This window comes from Amorphotheca resinae (genome assembly GCF_003019875.1).
Source record: "Amorphotheca resinae ATCC 22711 unplaced genomic scaffold M430scaffold_2, whole genome shotgun sequence".
NCBI classification, from domain to species: Eukaryota; Fungi; Ascomycota; class Leotiomycetes; order Helotiales; family Amorphothecaceae; genus Amorphotheca; species Amorphotheca resinae.
In genome coordinates, this window is record NW_020194472.1 from 1,737,891 (window position 1) to 1,758,933 (window position 21,043).

At 50.9% G+C, this 21,043-nt stretch overlaps 9 protein-coding genes across 9 annotated transcripts; 4 read left to right on the plus strand and 5 right to left on the minus strand.

Annotated features, from left to right (window-relative positions):
* Window positions 1–2,999: 2,999 nt before the first annotated feature.
* On the plus strand, window positions 3,000–3,825 carry M430DRAFT_203612 (hypothetical protein). Its single transcript, XM_024864280.1, has one exon. It carries the CDS (start codon window positions 3,287–3,289, stop codon window positions 3,719–3,721), a length of 435 nt encoding a protein of 144 aa, XP_024724139.1. The 5' UTR covers window positions 3,000–3,286; the 3' UTR covers window positions 3,722–3,825.
* On the minus strand, window positions 3,658–5,771 carry M430DRAFT_64082 (hypothetical protein). Its single transcript, XM_024869086.1, has one exon. It carries the CDS (start codon window positions 5,429–5,431, stop codon window positions 4,139–4,141), a length of 1,293 nt encoding a protein of 430 aa, XP_024724140.1. The 5' UTR covers window positions 5,432–5,771; the 3' UTR covers window positions 3,658–4,138.
* M430DRAFT_16260 (hypothetical protein) lies at window positions 3,747–4,106 on the plus strand (the record flags this gene model as incomplete). The annotated part of the gene is made up of 2 exons (XM_024863429.1): window positions 3,747–3,842; window positions 3,921–4,106. The coding sequence occupies 2 exons, from the start codon at window positions 3,747–3,749 to the stop codon at window positions 4,104–4,106; spliced, it is 282 nt and encodes a 93-aa protein (XP_024724141.1).
* Window positions 5,772–7,782: 2,011 nt separating the features above from the next.
* Window positions 7,783–8,186, plus strand: M430DRAFT_203675 (hypothetical protein). The gene has a single exon (XM_024864281.1). It carries the CDS (start codon window positions 7,877–7,879, stop codon window positions 8,081–8,083), a length of 207 nt encoding a protein of 68 aa, XP_024724142.1. The 5' UTR covers window positions 7,783–7,876; the 3' UTR covers window positions 8,084–8,186.
* A 2,680-nt stretch (window positions 8,187–10,866) lies between these two features.
* M430DRAFT_33213 (hypothetical protein) lies at window positions 10,867–11,269 on the plus strand. Its single transcript, XM_024866317.1, has 2 exons — window positions 10,867–11,176; window positions 11,228–11,269. Exon 1 carries the CDS (start codon window positions 10,891–10,893, stop codon window positions 11,134–11,136), a length of 246 nt encoding a protein of 81 aa, XP_024724143.1. The 5' UTR covers window positions 10,867–10,890; the 3' UTR covers window positions 11,137–11,176; window positions 11,228–11,269.
* An 8-nt stretch (window positions 11,270–11,277) lies between these two features.
* M430DRAFT_203687 (hypothetical protein) lies at window positions 11,278–11,925 on the minus strand. Its single transcript, XM_024864282.1, has 2 exons — window positions 11,469–11,925; window positions 11,278–11,421 (listed from the first exon to the last, which is right to left on the minus strand). Coding segments are annotated over exons 1-2 (321 nt in total). The 5' UTR covers window positions 11,788–11,925; the 3' UTR covers window positions 11,278–11,419.
* Window positions 11,926–14,271: 2,346 nt separating this feature from the next.
* Window positions 14,272–16,249, minus strand: M430DRAFT_25332 (hypothetical protein; the record flags this gene model as incomplete). Its single annotated transcript, XM_024865222.1, has 6 exons — window positions 14,272–14,697; window positions 14,794–15,122; window positions 15,224–15,605; window positions 15,770–15,818; window positions 15,875–16,067; window positions 16,126–16,249. The coding sequence occupies 6 exons, from the start codon at window positions 16,247–16,249 to the stop codon at window positions 14,272–14,274; spliced, it is 1,503 nt and encodes a 500-aa protein (XP_024724145.1).
* Window positions 16,250–17,563: 1,314 nt separating this feature from the next.
* Window positions 17,564–18,080, minus strand: M430DRAFT_16263 (hypothetical protein; the record flags this gene model as incomplete). The annotated part of the gene is made up of 2 exons (XM_024863430.1): window positions 17,564–17,826; window positions 17,876–18,080. The coding sequence occupies 2 exons, from the start codon at window positions 18,078–18,080 to the stop codon at window positions 17,564–17,566; spliced, it is 468 nt and encodes a 155-aa protein (XP_024724146.1).
* Window positions 18,081–18,445: 365 nt separating this feature from the next.
* Window positions 18,446–20,536, minus strand: M430DRAFT_96512 (hypothetical protein; the record flags this gene model as incomplete). The annotated part of the gene is made up of 4 exons (XM_024869965.1): window positions 18,446–19,024; window positions 19,071–19,502; window positions 19,556–19,717; window positions 19,766–20,536. The coding sequence occupies 4 exons, from the start codon at window positions 20,534–20,536 to the stop codon at window positions 18,446–18,448; spliced, it is 1,944 nt and encodes a 647-aa protein (XP_024724147.1).
* Window positions 20,537–21,043: the final 507 nt, after the last annotated feature.

Here is a 21,043-nt window from a genome sequence, read left to right on the forward strand (position 1 = left end):
ACTGAGGAGACATATATATATAATTGTCTGATATTGAGACATCACTTGGACTTGGCAGGCATTCTCCAACACTGGCTCTCGATGGAGTGGGACTTGCGGGGTAGGAGGCGTCGAAGCTGGGTGCAGCATCCGAAGGGTAATCTCCACGACCAATTGGCAGCGCGGCGGGATAACGCGGGGTGCGGGGTCGACCAATCAGCAGTGACACCGCCCGCGCCCAGCACAGCGGCAGTTGATGATGCTCGTCGGAAAGGGCTCTCTCAGCGTTTCTCTCCAGATCCTGTTTTCAACTGGGTGTGCCGTTACCCGACGATTGTATATATCTCTTCATCTCGCTGTCCACGCGCAAAAACAGACACCTTGCGGGACGAGAATGGGCCAAATGGGGCTCTCAGACCTCTCAGACCTCTGGAGACAGCGTTTTCCGACATACGTAGGCATCAAGGGCATGTGAAGAGCCCGAACCAAGTGCCGTATCCGACATCTCAAAGAGATTGTACCCACGAGCGGTCGGATAGGGGCCCATCTTAATGTCTTGGGGAGAGCAACTCTTTGCTATTCTTAGCGATACGCATGACGGGGTTGATAATGCGGGGGTGTGGGGTCGACCAATCAGCATCGCAACCGCCGACCCCTATCTGGGACTCCGCCGCCTCCGCTCTCCGCTCTCCGCCTGCGCCCGTGACGTCGGATGATGAACTCTGCTGGGGAACCGACGTCAGGGCGGGAACGGGTTTAATGGGAATTGTGCGGATATAATCGTGATATGCTGAAGTCGACGGCGCTTGTTCTGTGACTCTGTCCTTGAGGCTTTGGAGGCGCTGCGGCGCTGCCTACCGGCAGTTCAGCTCCCAGATTTGTTGTCTCGTGTGTGGCATTTCTTAGCTATTACGCGTCCAAGGCGTGGCGGAGCTGTTTGGCGGCAGGTAGGTGGGAATTTAGCAACCAGCAGCTCATTCATTCATATCTCACATTAATCAAGCCATGAAGATTCGACCTCAGGCCCGGAAAGAAATGGTTCCGTATACAATGATCCACAGAGAGCAAGCATCCTACGGCGATGTTTCGGTATCAAATCAAGTTCAGCCTCACTGGTCAGCAGGTGGAGACAGTTGCGGAGATAGGATCTAGGGAAATATATTGGGATTCTTGTATAAGAGAGCCATGTCCCGTGTTCGAGATACTTTTTGTGGCACGGGTGTAGGTATGCATAGCTGACACGTGGGCCTGTTGTTCCTCCCTTTCCATCTTTTCTCTCCAGCGCTGTACCCAAAGTTCAGCCCCAGCATCTACCGACTCCCCTTCCCTGCACCTCAAAAAGAAACCCCTTCCCTTGATCCCCAACCTTCCACCTCCTCTAATAGAAACCCTGATATTCCACCCAGAAAACCCACGCATGCCGCTCCGCTCCAATTATTTAAAAGTAAAGCTCACCCTTCCCATCTCCCACAACCACATTCCCAATCAAAAAACAAGACAAGAAAAAACGATGTAATTCAGAGACCTCAGACCTGCTAGATACTTGTCATCATGCATGAGGATGGAGGCTCAGAGATCCGGAAATCGGACAATAAATAACCCCTGAGTCAGCTCTCCTGTGCCTAATGTAAGGTAGGTAGGTCCATGTAGCTAGCCCCCCGGGGAGGGCGCGGGGAGGAGGAGGAGGGGAGGGGTAATTCCCGGAGGACCCTGGATCAATGATGATGATGATGATGATGAAGAGATGATCCCGAATCCCGAGTTGGCTGGCTGCTGTCTTGTAGTATAGGACAGAGGACCACGTGAGCCCGGGGTGACCTTACCTACCTAGGTACCTAGGTAGGTGAATATTCCGGGTTTTCATTTGGGGCTATTGTTTGACTTCTGGAGGGGGATACATAGATAGGGATTCTTTGCGCAGAGAAGGAATCTTTGGGAAGGAAGGAAGGAAGGAAAAGAAAAGGAACTTTTGATTCTCTTGTATTTACATAATAATCACAATCTAGTGGTTTGATTAGAAAGAAGTTCCGTATATACTTCAAAAGTTAGCTGTACTATGTTATCTCCTCTCTAATGTGCCCTTCCTTCTCTTTCCATTCTTTACATCCTGTCTATCCTCTAAAACATTACGTTTTAAACATCATCAAAGAAGATAACGGTATAGATCCTCTTATCTACTCATCTCATCTCTTCTCTTCTCTTCTCTACCTAGCCACAACTCCCTACCTATCTTCTTTCATAATATTCCATGATTCCATCTCTCACCCTCCTTCTCTAACTTCTGCGCCAGGAACCTAGAATTTTCCCTTTCCCATCCTGTATAAAGGACTTACCTACTTACCGAAGCTTAGGTTTTGTCCCTAGGTACCTAAGTAAGTAGAGAAATATCAGGGGGTTAAGGTAGGCGAGTCATGTCTTTCTTTCTTTCTTTCTTTCTTTCTTTGCTTTTTATAAAGAGGGGGGGGATGGTGTTACCTTAGGTAGGATGACCGTGGACAATATATACATACGTGTGTGTAGGTGTGTGACCTTGTACAGTATAACAAGTATAGTATAGTGTGTACATAGTGCGAGATATATTATCTATTCCGTTAAATGACTTACCTTAGGGAAGAAAAACAAAGGAGAAAAGAAGATGAGTCAAAAGAGAGGGGGGGGGGGAAGGAAAGATTAAGTAGCTTTCGATCAAAGTATATTTTTGATAACAGGAGAAGAGAGGAGAAGATCTATGGTGATGAAAGGAAGGAACATATCTACCTCAGGTTCTTCTCTTATCATCAACCTCTTCAACAAAACCTAGAAAAACAAATAAACAAAAAAGAAAGCTCTGCAATACGTAGTCACATGTCAAATCCTATACCTTCCTCCTTTCCTTGAAATTAAACTTTTCCTTTTTCCTCCCCGACCCCGTGCTGCGTCCCCCATCCCCCATCCCCCATCCCCCGACCCCCACCACCACACCCCGGGCCCCTCGTTCTTTTATCACCCACCTCACCCACTAACCCACATAATCACATGCTTCTTCTTCTTCTCCCCAATATCACATGTCTCTCTTCGTCCCCCTCCCAACCCAAAAAAGAAAGAAACAAACAACCCCTCGCAAAAGATCAACCTGCTACTACCGACAGACCCCTCTCCCTACTACCGACATACATACATACCCAGATCCTCGTGCCTGGAATATCTCACCCGGATTAATTTACCAGGATGCAAGGAAGAAGGTCTAGCTAGGTAGGTTCCAAGTCTAGATTCTAGGTAGGTCGAGCCCCCCTCCGTCTCCCCCGGGGTGTTGCGATGGCATGTGAATATGATGGAGTGGCATGAGGCGCGGGTCACGGTTCGTGATGTCTCACGTCTCCCATATCGCCTTCAGATCACGAGCTTGGGTTTCGGGGGATACTGCTGTACCTTCCTGGTCACGGTTGATATTGGGGGTCTGGTGGTGGAATTATTACTTTGTATATCGTATTCATTACTCAATTCTGCAATCGGCGTCACACGCACGCACACACATACACTCGCGCTCCATCAAAGCGCCTCCCCCCTTGCTGTGCTGCTGCGGCTTCTGCCCACCCTATCAAAGAATCAAAAAATCAAAAAATCACAATCAGAACTCCTGGATTCTCCCCGGCCCATCCTATCCGCCTTCCCATACATCCCGCCTGTAGAAAACCTCCCGTCTATAATTGCGAAAAAAGAGTCCTCCTTTCCTCCCAACCCACAACCCGAGATAGATAGGTAGATAGTGTCGTTTGCTCGTGCGTTACATGGCCATGAAAGGAAGCGTTCGACGCAGTAAGGCGAAGGAGGAGATGCTCGTGAGTATGATCCTCTGCTTCCCTGAAGCAACCACCGCCACCGACGTAAAAATCAAGGAATCGTAGGAGATTGGAGAACAAGGATAAAAGCAAAGTCTATAGTGCGCGCTGAACGAGCAATAGCAAATCTATATGTACACCCTTCCGTTATCGTCCGTCATCAAGGAATTGAAGAAGCGTGAGTTGTGTTGTGTGTTGTTGCCCGCTGGCAAGATCACCGGGAGAAGTGGAGATCCGATCGAGCTCCGAGTCTCTCGTTATTCGGATGAGCCTACCGACTCGACTCCGTCTCGTGTTGCGCTCTCGTAGTTGGATGTGAATCGTTAATCCGTTGGTAAAGGTCAAATCCGGTCCATCAGATCACCTCCCGCAACGCTCCCTGTTGTGCTACTCCGTCCACTGCCATGGGGCGTTCCGAAGCCAGTCTCGCCCGCACTCAGCAGATCCTGAACCGCAACCTTTGGCACCTGTGGAACCGGCAATTTTCTCTGTGTTCCGTCGGTCCGGCTCATGATATCACTTATCGTCAACCCAGTCCGCGGTGCGTTCGAGGTCGTGTTCTGAGCATGGTACTGGCCATCGAGATGTTGAGGCTCCATGGGAGCGAGCGCAGGAGTGTGCTGCAAGGTGAGATTGCGGATAGTTGGGAGATCGTAACCACCACCATAAGGACGTAGGCGTGGAGAGTGTGCAGGGGTGGCCAGCGGAGTGTGGTCTGGAGTCGGCGAGAGCGAGTCGTGGGAGAAGGTTGGCGAGGAGGGAGCAGTCGACTGGGGAGAGCTGGGTCTCGAGCGTTTCGCATGACGATGCGCATAGTGGTCGTCGGGTGATTCGTCGTGGGAGTGGCTTCTCGACATGGCGTAGGCAGACAGCGAAGGGAGGTGGTTGCGGCTGCTGTGGGAGCTGTGGCTGTAGTAGGGGTGGTGACGGTGATGAGGATGATGGGTTGCCAAGGTGGACTCCCGCTCGACCTGCGTCGCGGCTGTGGCGAGCAAGTTGATGTCGAGGGTCGAGCCGTTGTTGGGGGAGCCACCGAGGGATCGGCCGTACGGGTTGAGATTTGAGGGCACGGCGGTCGAGTAGGAGGAGTAGGAGTGTGGAGGAGAGACGTTCGGGGAGCCCAGGGCTGATGCGGGCGCGGATCTGGACGACATGCTCTTTGGGGGAGGCATCATGGTAGTCGCCATTGCGGAGGAGCCTTCCAAGGCGCCATTCTGAGCCATGTTCTGGACCGCCTGCTGGGTCTTGTTGCTCCTCCTCGAGTTCGGGTTGTTGTGTATCCTCGAATGCCGGGTCAACTCGTCGGATCGCGAGAAGCGCTTGGTGCAGCCGGGGAACTGGCAGGCGTGAGGCTTCTCGCCCGTGTGCGTCCGGATATGTCTGGTCTGGTGCTCGAGACGGTGGAAAGCCTTGTCGCACAGTGGGCACTTGTAGGGTCGGGGCAAGTCCTGGCGGTCCTCACCGGGCTGACCGCCGATCATGGGCGGCATCATACTGACGGCAGCCATTTCTGCGCTCCGCTGGTCCTCCTCGATCTGCCTCAACTTCTCACGAGCAGCCTGTTGCTCGGCCTCGACGGTCGACTGGGGATTCAGTAGACTTGAAAAATCTACGGCGGAGGATGCGCGTTGCATGTGATCGCCGCCGCAGCGAAGGGGAGAGACGAAGAGCTGTCGAACCGGGAAGGGGGAAGTCGAAGATCAGCAGACTGGATTGTACCAAGGGCTGAAGGTATCGTGGAGGAAGGTGAGGAGTGGTGAAGTGGTGAGAGAGTAGTAGCCGTGGGAAGTAGTAGAGGCCAGTTCGGTAAGGGGAGCGGGCCAGAGGATATACTCGGGAGAGAGTAGTAAGAGTGATGCAATGATGGAGAAGAGATGGAGAAGTGGGAGATTGCGGATAGAGATATCACAATCTGGTCGTGCGTATGTATTGCTCAAGAAATCTTCTGACTGGGGGGGGGGTTAATGGAGAAAGGGAGGGGGGGGGTCAGGACGGAGGGAAGAAGGTACCGAGGGGGGGTCGGCGTCTTATAGGATGTGTCGTAGCGTTGTGTGGGCGGGCGCAGAACCGTGAGGGCGACTGGGCCCCGGTGGGGTGGGGAGGGGGGCGTGTCTCTCGGTGTGTCAAATAGTGTGGGTACCGCAAGGCCATATCGCGAAGGGCCAGAAGGGCAGAAGGGCAGGAGAACAGAAAAGAGCGTGTGTCTCTAGAGGCGGCATTGGGGATTATTGATTGACTGGAGATGTCTGCGTCTTGCGTCTTGCATCTGCGCATGTCTGTCTGGTGGTGGTTATCATTATGCACCTGAGATACCGATCTCCTGTCTCTCTCCACGTATATAAGACAGCGATCTCAATGTGCAGATATACATACATGCATCTACATCTCCTCTCGTTCTCTCTTCATCGCCATCATCATCATCAATAATCAACATAAGAAGATCCTCTTCTCTCTCCGCTCCCCTCCGCCTCCCCCCTCCTCCCTCTCCGCGCTCTCTTCCCGTCCATATCCTAGCAGCGCGGGGGAGACGATACAACTACTGTAGAAACTACTCTCGTGCTACATCCACCCTCCCTCTTCCATTAACCCATCTGGCCGCATGGGGAAGTGCGGTGGCCAGAACGCTGGGCTCTGGAGTCCGTCCGTCTGGGGGCCACGGAAATAAGATGGTCCTCAATCCTCTAGGCTCTTGCGCACAAGGGAAAAAGGGAAAAAGACTTCGAGCTGATAATGATCCATCGTGCTGTAGCGCCGCAGAACGCCCTTTTTTTCCCTTGCAGCGCCCGCCTGTGCGGAGAATGACGGAGGGACGAGTCGCTTGCCTCATCGGGTATCATTTCTGCCCGGGCATGGGGTAATTCTTTTTATTTTACTTTTACTTTGACTTCTCTTTTATTTCCCCTTTTGATCTCGACCATGTCGCTGCTTTTCTTTGTTTTTATTTGCGTGTACTTCATTATGATTTCGGTGTACTTCATCTCATCGTCTTTCTTCTCGTCCGTCCTCCACCCTCTCCTCTCCCTCTCCTCCCGCCCTCTCGCCCATCGTGATCGGATGAGGGGCAGTCTAAACCTCATGAGGTAGCACTATAGATGGGCGTCGGGTCGTGTCGCGGGAGATACAGGGTCGCAGGGCACACGGGGAGCAGCGGCTGAGTAAGAAGAATGGGCCAGTCCATCCGCGTCGGCGCTGGAAGAGTTGGCCGTCACGTAACACTTTTGGTCTGGTATCTTCTCTCATCATTCGACATGAGCGAAGAGCGAAGGCGTCAGCCGCCACCCAGATCTCGCCAGGAGAGGACCCCAAGCAGCCGAATCTTGCCTACTTTTTTCTTTTCTTGTTTAACCTTTCAAGCAGGTTCCTGAGCCTTTTCCCGGGGCCCCTCGTAAGCCTTACCTAGGTAGCTATGGTATTTGCTGACTCCGGCGCAGCTGAATGAACCAATAATCCGCATGTGTCTGCCGATAGGAGGCCCTGCCCCCTTCGACCGAAGTTTACCGGACAGAGGCATGAATGATGATGATGTTATTACCGTGGGACAATTGATTACCGTCGGACTATTTCCAGCACCAACATTCGGTCCCCGAGCATCCAGCGCATTCCGCCTCGAGTCCCGGGGCCTGGAGTCGCGCGAGAAACGTGGGGAATGCTGCAGCTCGCCCTGCCCCTATGCTCCATCATCACCCTCACCCCATCTCCCGTCTCCCCATCTCTCAGCCCATCTCCATCTCCAGTTCCATCTATTGAGCATCACATCTGCCGATCGGAGAGCGTGCCCATTGAAAAGAAACAAAGCCGGTCGCACATCCCGTAGCATCTGCCGCCGCCTCATCGTCCTCCCCGTGGCATTCCCGCGAACCCCCGTGTCCTTATCCGAACGGTGGAAATAGCATCAAGAACACCTCATCTCGCGCCACACCGAGCAGCTTATCTTTCTATTTTGCGCCCCGAAGGCTGAAGCTGAGTGGGATGCGCAAGGATGATGAACACAGCCTGGTCATCTTCCCTTTATTCTTACATGGGCCCCCCTTCCCCTTTTTCCTTTTTCCGTCTTCCCCCCCGTGGGGTAAAAGGACACAATGCACATTGCACAAATGATACCTTGTACCTACCTACGTAAGGTACCTATCCTGCGTCTTTCAATTCCTGGATGCTACAAACCAATTACCCCTTCCCCTCGCATGACATCGCATTCCATCCTGCTTAATGCCTCCCTCCCCCTTCCCCATGAAAGCGGCAGCCTCCCCCTTCTCCGCATCTCAAACCCGCAATCCGGAGAAGGATGAGCGGGTAAACGCATGCAATGCGAAACGCGAATCCAAACAGGAACCAAACACTTGAAAAAGAAAATCAATAATGCCTGAAACCTCGCACATGATTATCCATTCATGCGTATACATATTTGACAATTTATGATACATCGAGTTTCCAAATGAAGGGAGCTGAACTGGATTGCATGTCCGCGCATAGATTCTCTCGCAGCAAAGGCGGATGTACACTCACCCGCTCCGCGTCCACTCTTTACCGGCCCGGAAGAAGAATCACGCGTCTTCAATCATGCCATGCCATGCTATGCCATCCATCCGCTCCAACAGCCGGCGGGCGGGCGAAAAGCTGGGGTTACTATCCGTCCTCCATACCATCACCAGCCATACGTAGGTACCTATCTATGTAGTAGTATGCCCTGACTATTTACTTTCCTAGGTAAGGTAGTCACATGTGATTAATCTGTACCTTACCTATACAGTGCTACAAGCAGCAAGCCATGGATCGAATAGGTACCTAAGGTAAGCCAAGCCAAGCGCGCCAGTCGGTCATGCATTCCATCTCTCCTCCGCATTCTCTCTCTCTCCTAGCGCACCAGTAACATCGCTCGACCAGATGATGGCCAGAAATTCCAAGGAAGGAAAGCCGACGCGGGATATGCGAGGCTGAGGAGATACAACGGCGGGGATCTTACAGGTATGGCTTGTAGGATGCATCTATGAGATGAGGAATGTAACGTTTGGTGTGTGTGGGATTGGATTGTGGAATTAATGTAAATATCGATCGATATCAACATCTAAAGGTATCCTCCTCCTATCCATCTATCCCCAAGTCTAAGCGAGCGCCTACCTAACCCACACTCCATACAACCACTCATCACTCAACTTCTCTCTCTATCTCATCTCCAATACCTACCTACCTACCTTAGGTACCTACCTACCTATCCTACCTACAGTACCTAACCTACCCCCAAATCCCCTAATCCCCTAATCCCTCAAAACCAACCCCGGTGTTAATTAACCACCCTACCTATTTAAACTTTCGGCTCATCTTCAATTCGCTATTCCTTCCCCTTTTTTCCAGACCCCGCGACTCGTGGAGATTAGAGCTTGGCGCTTTTTTCTGCGTGTCGTCATTAACGGACGGGGAGGAGGGGGCGGTTCGGGGGGGATTTCTCTTGGGGGATGGAGAGAGAGAGAGAGGAGGTTAGGTAAATGAATGGATAAAATATTGAATAATTGGATAATTATCATCAATCCATCTCTCTCCCTCCTATCTCTCATTTCCTCTCTCCAAACTTCCAGACACCCCATCCAGAGTCCAGAACAACACAGCGCGCGCCATCCCATCCCCCAGGAGAAAATTCGGGATCTATCTCTAAAACACCAACCCAAGGGCCTTCCTCGGCGGTGTTCTAAAAAAGAACCCCTAGTTCTGTTTTTCCTTTCTTTTTTTTTTTTTGCCTCCACCCCTTTCCGTTTTTCTTTTAGGCGGCAGTGCACCCCTAGTTACCTACAGGCTACACTGCAGTCTGCAGTTAGTATAGGTGGTTACTAGTATACCCTGGACAGCCAACCCGTGCGAATCCCCGCCTGCTTCCTAACCGGATCGGGCATTCTGTGGGGGAGGGCAGGATAGCCGAGAATTACCTACTTCGAGCTGGCGGGGTTTTATGCATCTATTCCTTTTTTTTTTTTTTTTTTCCTTTTGAAAAAAGGGAGCCGTTTAGCAGGGTGTTTATATCGTGTGGTAAGGTAAGGTAACGTATGGATGGTATGGTACATGTACATGTAAGTATGAGGAGAGTACCTAAGGTAAGGCAGGGAGTACGAATGACGGATAAGGCTAGAAAGAAAAAGAGAGGATTATTAGAAAATGTGGGGGGCCGGGATCATTTCGGTGGGGGGACGAGATAAAGGAGAAATACATGGGCGTTGGGATTTTAGGGATGGAAGAAGTTGGGGAGGGCAATGACGATGTGGTGTTTTGGTTGGTGGGAGCTGCCGGTCTGGAATGGGGCTTTGTCTCGGAGATGAGATGAGTTGATTGAGTTGTTTGAGTGACCTCTGTGAGGGATGGGATAGGATCATGGATACTATAGATAAAGAGACAGAGAGATACCGTAAATGACTTCTGTACTGTACCTAGGCAAGAGTGTATTCGGAACTCTTGTCTCGGAAGCCGTGGCAAGTGGTGAGCTGAGATTCCTGAGTCCTGAGTGAGAACACAAATTCTAGAGCCCTCTCGTAGGTACGTATCAAAAGCTTCATCCACCGCACGCGCCCGGACGTGCTCGGGAAGAAACGGGATCCCCAAGCCTAGACCACCCGGCCAAGTACCGTCTTACATCAGCCTCGCATCATCTCCAGCTTTTCCTCCGGACCGCTCGTCGCCCGTTCTCCTTACCGGTTATATTCGGCAATCTGCAGTTTGCGTTGCAGCCCAAAGCGGGTTAGTTCCATGGCCACTAGTGCCCTTTTTTCTTTCTTTCTTTCTTTCTTTGTCCTCCCGCCCTGGTTCGCCCTTATCTCTCCCCAGAGATAACGCCGTGTGGGGAAATTACCGTGAGGCTTGGGGGCGCGAGAGAGATATGCGCTGTGTAGTTGTAGCCTGCTTCCTGGCGCCCGTTACGCACGTAGACAGGAAGGAGATGAGGACACAGCAGATAGGTAGATGATGAGCAGTAGCCGGCGCATTACCCGTGGCCTCCCTTCCTGCATCCATGGGCAGATCGCGAGAACCTCGGCCGCCCCGACGGTGCGATGTCATGCCACGGCTGGTTACCCCGGATCAATTGATCGGTCGCGGCTCGGAGAAGGGGAGACAGATGCTGGGGGAGCTGCCACTGCCACTGCCACTGCCACTGCCACCGCTCTCATCTTGCGCTGGCTCTCTCCACCCATCGACCGCACCCTCGGCAGATGGAACAGAAGCATCTCATGCTCCGGAGGAATATAGGTACAACCCCATACACAACGGAGGTACAAACCCCTCGGCATCCATCCATGATCCATCCTCAGATCCTCGCCCGGAGAGCCCCCCCAGCGACGGATGTGAGGGAGGGATGGCGTGATGATCCATGATCCATCGCCGGTATAACTTGCGGTGAAGCCCTGCGCACGACATCAGCCGGTGGCAAAGAGAAGGATGGAAAAGGTCAAAACCGGCCCAGCTCCCTCTGAATAGCCTCAGTACTAGAGCAGAGTACCGCATCCGTAGGTCGCTATCCGCAGGAGACGCTGAGACATGAGTTTGAGTTGCGGGGGTCCAAGACACGGCTCGTCTCGCCCACGGCGTATGTAAGCACACACACACAACAAGACATGAGAAGGTTTCCGGGGGCTCCCGATAGGGAATTCTCGGAACTCAGGTCAGGACTTTCTTTACAAGTTCACATGGACTTACAAGTAGTTACTCCGTACCTATGATCTGATCTGAACCCCATCATTCCATTCCAGCTGTAGCATCGGACATCGGCCCTTCCGTGGGGCGCCAACTCCCCGACTATCCAGATGGCTCCAGATATCCCCGGCACACACGACGAACTGCTCCAGGCGCAAAAGAGATAAAAGGCAAAAGAGAAAAGGAAAATTTCCACCCGCTTAGCCCCATCTGATAAGCGAATGCGACGGGCTGACATGTGAAATCCCCTTTTTCTTCGCGCTGCTCTTTTCCCTTTTCCCTTCCCCCAGTCGCCCGGTGGGGCGCGGGTGGGGAGCGCCATCTGGGTAAATGCCGCCGGCTGAATGGCTTTTTTCACTTTGAAGTTCGTGAGTTGAGGACATGTGGGATCGTGGGAGATGGAGAGAGGGTGAGGGAATGAACTCTCCAGTTTCTTTTCTTTTCTCTTTTTCTTTTTTTTTTCTCCATTTTCATTTTTTTTTTTTCTTTGCACAGCTATAGCTTCTCCACACTGCCCCGGCAGTCATCCATTGCCATTACCCACCCACCCACTCCGCATAATCTCATTCTCAATTCCAATAATGCAATCCCACCATCTAATTACTCCATACGATATCCAGTACCTTAGCCCTACCTTAACCCCAAACCCAAACCCCATCTATCATCAAACAGACTTTCTTCCAATATCCGCCCTCCTCTCTCTACTCGCTGACTCGTAGCTTGCTATTATCCCTCCGTGCCGCGCCAAAACATATTCCCGCCAATCTGCTCAGTTCATTGATTTCTTACGGAGATCTTATCAATCATCGTCTTTCAGCAGTACTACTGTGCCGAGTACATAGGTAAGAGAAGAGGAGAGGAGTCTATCCACATGTCAGCCAAGCCACGGCTGTAGATCCTTCTTCCTTTCCCCAGATATGCTTATCCGGCAATCCTCGGTTCTTTGCTCTTGTTTGTTCGTAACTCTGGATGTTGTATGTTTACCATAGGCTATAGCATTGAAATCTGATTGTAGCCATCCATCCCCGCCTTACATCTCTCACCCTTATTCCCGGCCCTCTCTCCATCCCCATCCCCATCCCCTATCCTACCTAACTAGCACAGCCCTACCTCGTAAAAACCCCCAATAACAACGTTACAACAACAACAACAATCACAATCCAACCAACCAATGAACCAATGAACCATTCATACCCAACCAAAACCATCTCAATATCTCCCTTCTCCACAACCCCCTATCTCTCCGGGGTATAGCCGAGCCTAGACCCCCCTCGACGCTCTCCGCTCCGCCGCAGGACGAGTCACGTGTATCCGAGGGCCTCGGTTGTTTTCGGAGCGGAGGAGCGCCGGGATAGGAGGGAATGGGAGGAAAAGGGGGCACGTGGAACACCACGTGTTCAGAGGGTGGCGAAATTGTTTATGTTGGGATTGGGATTGGGATTGGGGGTAGTGAAGACGGCAAGAAGGAAAAAAGAAAGAAAGAAAGGGAGGATAGGGAAGGATATTTGATACAGTACCACAATAACTCAAAAAGTCCCACCCTCGATAAACCCCCCTTTCTTTCTCTCTTTCTCTTCCTTCTCCTCCTCCAACCCAATCCAGCACCTCTTCCTAAATTCACATACCCCCCCATCATCTATCAAGAAAATTTAGTCTATATAAACATCTCAGGAAGTTCCTGCTTCATTTCTATTTCTACTTTTTTAATTCTGGATTTTGACGACTAAAGGAAGGGAAGGTTATGTAGTATGATTCCTGTTTCCTGATTTGTGATATGTGTGATAATTAGGGGGGAGAAGGGGGAGGGGGGATTTTGATATCCACTCTTCCATCTATATATCTTTCTATCAACTCCATTCTAGAGAAACCGAAGAATTAGAAATAAAACCCTTTTGTTTAACAATGAAAAATGATTTCAAATCAGAGAATCTATCAATCTATGAATTAGTCCTAAGATGTATTCTTTCACGTAGCCTGGATTCTCCTGTTATTCGTTTGTTCATTTATTTATTTATTCATTCTTCATCAGATACTAGTTTTGACTTCGTGGATGAGGACGGGTCGGGAACGTCGTGAGCGGCATCGTTCTTTTCTTATGTTTCTCTTGAGAGCGGGAAGGGGAAAGTTCATAGCTTGATTGATTGATGCGTTTCTGTATCTCATCTTCGGATTTCCGAATGGACTGAATACTCTCAAATATTCCTCCCAATCCTCACCGTACCATCTACTGATCCACAGCTCCAAGTCAAACGCACGCTCCTTTCCTCCCTCCCTCAGTCTCGCAATTTTCTAATCTCAAACAACCCTCTCCCATAAGTCCTGATTTCCATTCCGGAGGAGGTATGCAAGAGTATGATCAAAGCACGTGCTTGCGATATGGCGGGATTCCAGAAAGATGTAGACTCTCCTCGGAACTCTTAAGTGTCCAACCTCTGGCATATGAGAAGATATAAGACATCTCAAGGCCGTCCTCTCTTTCTCTCCGAAAAGATCCGGAGTTCTCGAGTCTAGGTTGGTCGAGAGTTGGATTAGATAGAATATGTGCCTGTAATGCTGTCAGGTATGCGAGATTCCTGAGAGATAATCAATCCTATCAGTCATCCATCTTCGTCTCTTCCAGGAAGCTCAAGAGCTGTACTGCGGCAGAGGGAGGATGCGTGGAGATGAGGAGTAAATAGAACGTTGGTCAATAACCCAGAGATGCAGCTTGGGTTCCTCAAGGGCCTGCACCCACGCACACACATACTTTGTCTCCAGAATTCCAAACAGTGGGACTAGCTTCCCCTTCCCATATTCGTAGTCCTGGTCAGAGTGCGAGTTCATCCTCGCTATCGTCGATTTCGACTCCCAATCTAGTCCCTGCCCCCCCATCCACATTAGGGATAACGTTGGTAGCAAGTCCATCCTCACCCTCCTGATCCTCTTCCTCCTCCTCCTCCTCCTCCTCCTCTTCTTCTTCTTCCTCTAACTCCCCCTCGCCAGGAACCAGGATATCCTCACTGCCCTGCCACTGCGGTGGCATGGCGGGTATATCCTCCTCGTCCTCGTCCGCCCACCCGTAATCCTCGTCGTCCTCGCCATCGCTATCCGGGATCTCGAGACCTGTGGCTGACAGCTTGCGTTTCTGCGGGATATGGGGCGAGGAGTTCGCTGTCTGTGCTTCTTGCGGGACCTGTGCACGCGGCGGATCTTGGGGTGCTGGGGTGGGAAGCGTTAGGGGTCGGAGTCCGGTCTGGAAAGTGTGTTAGAATGGGATGCTACTAGATAAAACTAGATGGAGTGAAGACCTGTGGTCCATCTACGAGAAAGGGTCAGAAGCAGCACCTACCTCATCAATACTAAACCCAACCAACCTTGCCCTCCTCCCGCCCACAGCCACCCCCTCCACCTTAACAACCTCTGCCAGCCTCACCTCGACCGGCTTCCCCTCCTCATCATTCCAGCCCCAATCTCGAAACAGCGCTACGCGGCATCCGAGGCCCTGCTCCCAAGCCGTCGTGTTGATGGCCGGGACCAGGACGGGTCCTGCGCCAGGCCGCATCTTCGTCACGCATTGCGAGAGTATGACAATGGCGATGTTGCGGGTGGCCGCCAATTTCTGCAGCGAGTTTATCAGGTGCTGCAGGATGGGGAATTTGCGGGACGAGGGGTTGGGCGCTGGTTTTCTGTCAGTGGGATTTGCGAAAAGGGATTGCGGGGTGGATAGAATCAAATCCATGGATCCGGGTATATGTAACGAGAACAAGAAGTCAACATACCGCCTGGTTTCCGTGGCGTGGCTGGAGAATCTACGGTCCTTGGAAATGCATTGCTGATGAGTGTCGATAAAGAATCAATGATTATCAAGCTGGTGTTATGGGCTGGATGGTTTGGAGTATGATGGGACAGAAGAGCGATGAGGTGGGCGAGGGTAGGTGTAGAGAAATGAGTGAGATTGTCGAGAAGATCGGATAGAGCTGGTGGTTGCGGTGGACTTGAAGAGATGGAGCTCGAGGGTGGTGTGCTTGGTTTAAATGAAGTGAGGATTTGGGAGAGACGAGGTCCGGATAGGGGGTGTGATGCATCTGAGACTGTCAGTACCAACAACGATTCATGCATGGACTCTACGAAGTCCCCTCTCCTTATGCCGGCCAGACTAGCCTTGGTAGTGGAAAAGTAGAGGTCAAAATAGAAACAGAGCAACAAAGTAACAAAGCAATATGAGTATACGTCCTCGCACCTAGGCAAAGAAATAATCAAAAGACAGAGACCCCTTTCAAACTCAAGAAGCACCCAAACACAAACTCAAAAGTCAACTGACCTACCCACACAACGCCCTCACCAGCAAGCAACGCACTCGCAGCTAATTGCATCCTAAACTCAATCAGCCCCATTCCTTTCTCACCCATCTCAAACGCAAACCAACTCACCCCAACCCCGTCTTCCCCACCCCACTCGGTCCCCAAATCTCCGTAACCTTCCCCCTCGGTACTCCCCCTCTCTCCCCCGCCTCTCCATTCCCCATCGCCTCATCTAACGCCCTCAAACCCGTCTCTATGCATCTCCTATCCGAGGACCTGAGATCTTGCAACGCTTGCGCCGCCGAGACCGTCGGCAACCGATCTAGCCCCGGTAGTCAGAAACACCCATATCAATGTCCAAAGGAAAGATGGGAAAGTACGTTGTGAAGGAAAAGAATCAAAGTTTGAGATTCCTGGCCCGTGGAGCGTTGCGTAGTCCATGACTGCGCTTGGTTGTGGTAGGGCGGTTGGGAGAGAGGAACGCGTCGCGAGAGCAACGCGCATATCACGTGAGCGAATTACCCCGCTGTGGGGTCGGATTTTCTCTGTTCCGATAGATCGTCCCCCCTTTTCTAGCAGTTAGGGGTGATCCTTCATAACTGAGGTATTTTATGTTAGGATAGAAGGGCTTACAAATAATTAATGTTGTGAAGAAGAATAAAGTGGAAATGTAGTCGGCGTAGTCTTACTATACGGATCTACTTTTTCTGTACAATGTGCACTGTCATACTGTACTAATAGTACATGATTATATATACGAAGAGTCGAAGACTCAAAAAATGTGTTAGGAAGACGCAATATTACAACTAAACTCTACACCGAGCCCCACCTAACTGGTCAATATCCCTAAGCCTCAAATAATAGCGTGGTCAAGCGATCTTATTCAGGGAAACGTTCTACGTACTCATCTCTCCCTCTTTCACCCCTCCACCACCTTAGAATCTCTACCGTCCCCGAGTGATTACCAGCCCATCCACCAAACCTCCTTGGACTCTCTAGGCTCAGAGACGCGCTGAATATACTCGCATTATGTTGTCAGGATATGGCGGGCGGCATCGTCTGTGGTATATGTCTGACCCTGTAATCGTTAGCAAATTCATTCCTTCCCAAATATCGAGACGTCCTAGATTTTTGCCACCAGTTCATCTTTATGAGTGGCCCTATGAACATACATCAGCCTTTGATGATCCAAGGAGTAAGAGCTACCTTACGCCCCAAAAAAGCCTGGGTTGATAAGGAGTAATGAGAAGTACATACATCCATCGTAATTTTGTCATAGCCTTCTCCTGCAGAAGGTTGGGTTCTCGGCATTGATGGTAGGGAAGCTGGTTGTGTAGGAGGAGGACGAGGGGGAGTAGGCGGCCAAGGCCGAAGCCCTATTGTACGACTCGATGGTTTCTCAGCAACCAACTTCTCCCGTACAATAACCAGTATTATCCGATCATTCACCCCAGCAGGGAGGAAAGGGCCGGAATCGCGTGATTGTTTTCGGAAACCTTGGCTGAGCGATCTCGTCTACGCGCTGGGCCTATGGTTTTGCAAAACCTTGAGCACGACGATTTCTCTCTCAAGGCCCTTTCCCCAATTCCGCGGGTGGAGCACCAGTTGAAAGTTGTTATTCTCCCAGAGGTCAAGCGTGCCAAAGGTCTTGTACCATGTATCGGTGTTGAGCTGGGACAGAATGGTTCTCATGTGAGTACTCCTCTCATCTCCGTTGCAAGTGACTCCTTGCTTCTGAATAAGCTCTTGAATTTAAAGACAAATCTAGTAGACCGGTATTTGAAAAGTTGTGCTTCTGGAACTGTAGGCCTGCAGTTCTTAGGTTTGAGCCAAGAAAGAGACAGGGGCGATGCACTCGACAGCCTCTTGAGAGATAAGAGACTCATCCTCCTCCTTGATGGGAGACTCCTCATCAGCCTTCACAGGTGCCAGGATAGCGCTTTTTGGCGGTGAAATTGTAGCAGAGCTAGGTGACGGAATAGCTGTTACGGGAACGAAACCTGATGCTGGTGACGCAGGGCTTGGAACTGTGGCCGAGGTTGGTTTACGATTATCAGAGTATGGTATGCTGGACGGTTGCCCTTCATCGACTATTAGTTGTGGTATTCCTACGAAAAAGAAATAGCTTACAGTTTGATGTACCAGTAACGGGGGAGACGTGAACGAGACACGTGAGTGTGGAGTTGAACCCGAAAGACCTTTGGATGGGCTTAAGCTCCCTTGGGGGACCTAGGAGCGCTCCATCCAGTGTTGTCGGTACCCTTGGTAGTAGATCAGGCCACCAATTCTGCGGTAGAGGGGATGGAGGGCCTACCCAAGGGCCTAATAGTGGCATTGAGGGAGAAGACGGGGAATAACAACGATTCACTTGACTCTTCTCCTTTAGTTTAGAAACAGTTGATAAAAACTGGGTAGGACGACTACTGCTATCGCCGTCACTACTGCTGCTCGAAGTCTCGGAGGCAAAGGAGAATCGCCGATTGCGCCTTTCCAGAGCGGCCTGTAGGCAGTATGATGCCTAGCGAGTCTACAATATCGTTTACACGAACATGGTGAGACAGGAGTCTCTGGATATCGACCTTTCCAAATGAGCAGGTTTGTGGTACAAATGAGGGGCACTGGCCTCGACGTGACCTAACTTCAGAAAGGGATGGAGGCCAAATCTCAATTCAGAAATGGTGTGGGTGATGTTCTTGATTTTCAGATCTCTCTGCACCATTTTGCCATCACAGCACTTATTCCAGGAACACTCCCTGTTATCTCCTCGAGACCAACATCAACCTTCCACATTCGACCCCCGGCCCCGAAATCCCGTCCAGCACCCCCACCAATGCCTGCAGGAACCAGTAATTGGTAGTCTACCAATCTTTCCCATGCTCCTAATGCAACATCCCTTCCCCAAATCTTGGCGCTCGAGCCAAGAGCGGCCATTCCAGTGCTAGAGGTCTGTATTTTGTGCCTCGAAGTCAAGGAGCTATATTCGTCGTAAGCCATGGCAAAGTTGCACGTGTCGGTATCAAGTATGATATCAAGTCGTGCAGCGGCGATTAGGAGAGCGAGCTCTAACTCTGAGAGCCCTTGAAGGATGTGGAGTTTAGAATCGGGGGGCGAGAGCGATATAGTATTTGATGTGAAGGCTCCGCTCGTTAGAGGAAGGGTTTTGAGGGAGAGATTGGCGATTGGGAGGATGCACGAAGTGAAGAAAGCTGGCACAGATTTCGTTCGATAGAAATGTGACTGGAGGTGATGCTTGAAGGTTGAATCCTTGTTGTAGAGGTCCTAAAATTATCAGCTTGGTCTTCATGAACGTTGGAAAGTTACTCACTTCAATCATCGACTGCCAGAAGGCGAGGAACTCAACCTGGCCATCAGCGGCGATGTTGAAGCCTGCGGCATCGAGCTCTTCAGTTTCAGCCGTAAGTCCTTCTTTACAAATATCCCAAAAGGCTGGCAGACTTCGAGGTAATGACAAATGCACGTATCGATGACTGAAGCGGCTTTTGACTCTCTTTTCAAGGGTCTCCACTACGTCGACTCTTGTTGTGATGCCAAGAACGACAATAGGCGCTTTCCTTGCTTGTGCTATATCGAAAAGATTGTACAGTAGGGTTTGGCGTGGGTGTGTAGTGAAGAGATCGAATTCATCCAGGATAAAGACGACGGACTTGGCAGTTTCATCCGCACGATCCTCTGATATTTCCGAGGGATGGGACAGAAGGGCTAACAGAGACGCCAATATGTCTGCAGCATTGGTTGTCTGACCGGTTGTTAGCAGACATAAAGTAAAAAGTAACGGTGAGGTGCTCGTACCTTGCCTGCTGCATCATCTTCGACTTCCATCTCGCGGCCTAATTGTCGCCAGATCTCTCTGAGAGCTAATTTATCGTCGGTATGAATGAAACCATTCAGCCGAACAACGTGAAAGTTCTCTCGATGTTCGGTGGAGATGTCAGATATCACCGATTCAACAAGCTGCAAAAGTGTTAATTGTGAAATCGGAATCTGACTCGGGGAACTCACAGTCGTCTTTCCACAGCCTCTTGCCCCTATCACCAACATCGAATTACCTTCTCCTGCCAGAACTGTCTGCTCAACGACCTGATGCACCTTCCGAATTTCTTCGTCGTGCCCACAGAGCTTGATGCGCTTCTGACCTGTAAGCTTGTCCAGCACTACTCTTTGCATATTCCGCAGATGATCCTCAAATCCTGCAATATCGGGCAGATCGCTTGGAGCTACGGCGATATCCACCTCATCACCCAACTCCACTTCTGGCAAATCTTTAGGCTGGCAGTTTCTGCAGAGCCAGTCTCCTTCTGGAATTACTGGGACATCATAGCACTCCTGGTGCACTGCGAGATCGCAACTGTCACAGAATATTATCTCATTAGGCTCCTCTGATTCAAGGCCTGAACAGATAGCACATGCCACATCATCACTGTCTTCTGAGTCGTTATCCTCCTCTGATTCCTCGGCTGCTTTTGGTCCTTTCGACTTTTTGGTAGATAGTGGAATGTCTTTGAACCCCAGATCCAATTCATCGCGTCCCTCAAAGACCACGCTCTTTTTCGACTTCAGAGTACTACCCGTCTTGCTCGGCGTAAGTATACCCTTCAGCACCTTTGATGAATCGGCTTCAATTGGGACCTTTCTCGGCCTCCCCCTCCGACGGAGAGCAGGAACCGTGATTGTGCCATCTGGATCTGTATCTTCAACCTGTATCGTGGTTTCCTCTGTCGTGGTTTCCTCTGTATTCTCCTCTTCGTCCCAAGCCAGCCCCTGCTCAGTCATTATCTTCCTAATAGCCGCTCTCGAAAGTGCCTTTGCTTTCATTAAGAGATCCACTTTCCGTGGACGTCCTCGTGGACGCTTGGGTAATACAGGCACCTCAACCTGTATCTTGCTAGGTGATATGTTTGTAGTCGAATCCTTCACGGGATGTTTCCTCGGTCTGCCTGGACGCCTCCGCGTGCTCTCTTCCTTATTTACATCTTGTGTATCATTCGAGTTCGCGCTCGGTTTCGCACTCGCACTCGACTTCGGCGGCGTGGTTTGTTTCGACTTCCCACTCCTATTGTCATCTTCATGATCTGAAGGGTTGGTGTCCAAAAGCTCCTCCACATCCTCAGCTCCATCGACCGATTCTTCTTCTACCGCTCTCCCATGCTCTTTCTTCTTGACCTTTCTCGCCCCATTCCCACTCCTCCTCCTCCACCCCGTCTCCTCAGCATCAGAATCCTCCACCTCCCAAATGTCCTCTTTCTCTCCTTCCACACTCCCAATCCCATTCCCATCCTC

What these genes read in the sequence shown, in the direction of transcription:
- M430DRAFT_203612 (XM_024864280.1), top strand. Translation starts at nt 3,287, where the DNA reads ATGATGGAGTGGCATGAGGCGCGGGTCACGGTTCGTGATGTCTCACGT.
- M430DRAFT_64082 (XM_024869086.1), bottom strand. Translation starts at nt 5,431, where the DNA reads ATGCAACGCGCATCCTCCGCCGTAGATTTTTCAAGTCTACTGAATCCC.
- M430DRAFT_203675 (XM_024864281.1), top strand. Translation starts at nt 7,877, where the DNA reads ATGCACATTGCACAAATGATACCTTGTACCTACCTACGTAAGGTACCT.
- M430DRAFT_33213 (XM_024866317.1), top strand. Translation starts at nt 10,891, where the DNA reads ATGCTGGGGGAGCTGCCACTGCCACTGCCACTGCCACTGCCACCGCTC.
- M430DRAFT_203687 (XM_024864282.1), bottom strand. Translation starts at nt 11,787, where the DNA reads ATGGCGCTCCCCACCCGCGCCCCACCGGGCGACTGGGGGAAGGGAAAA.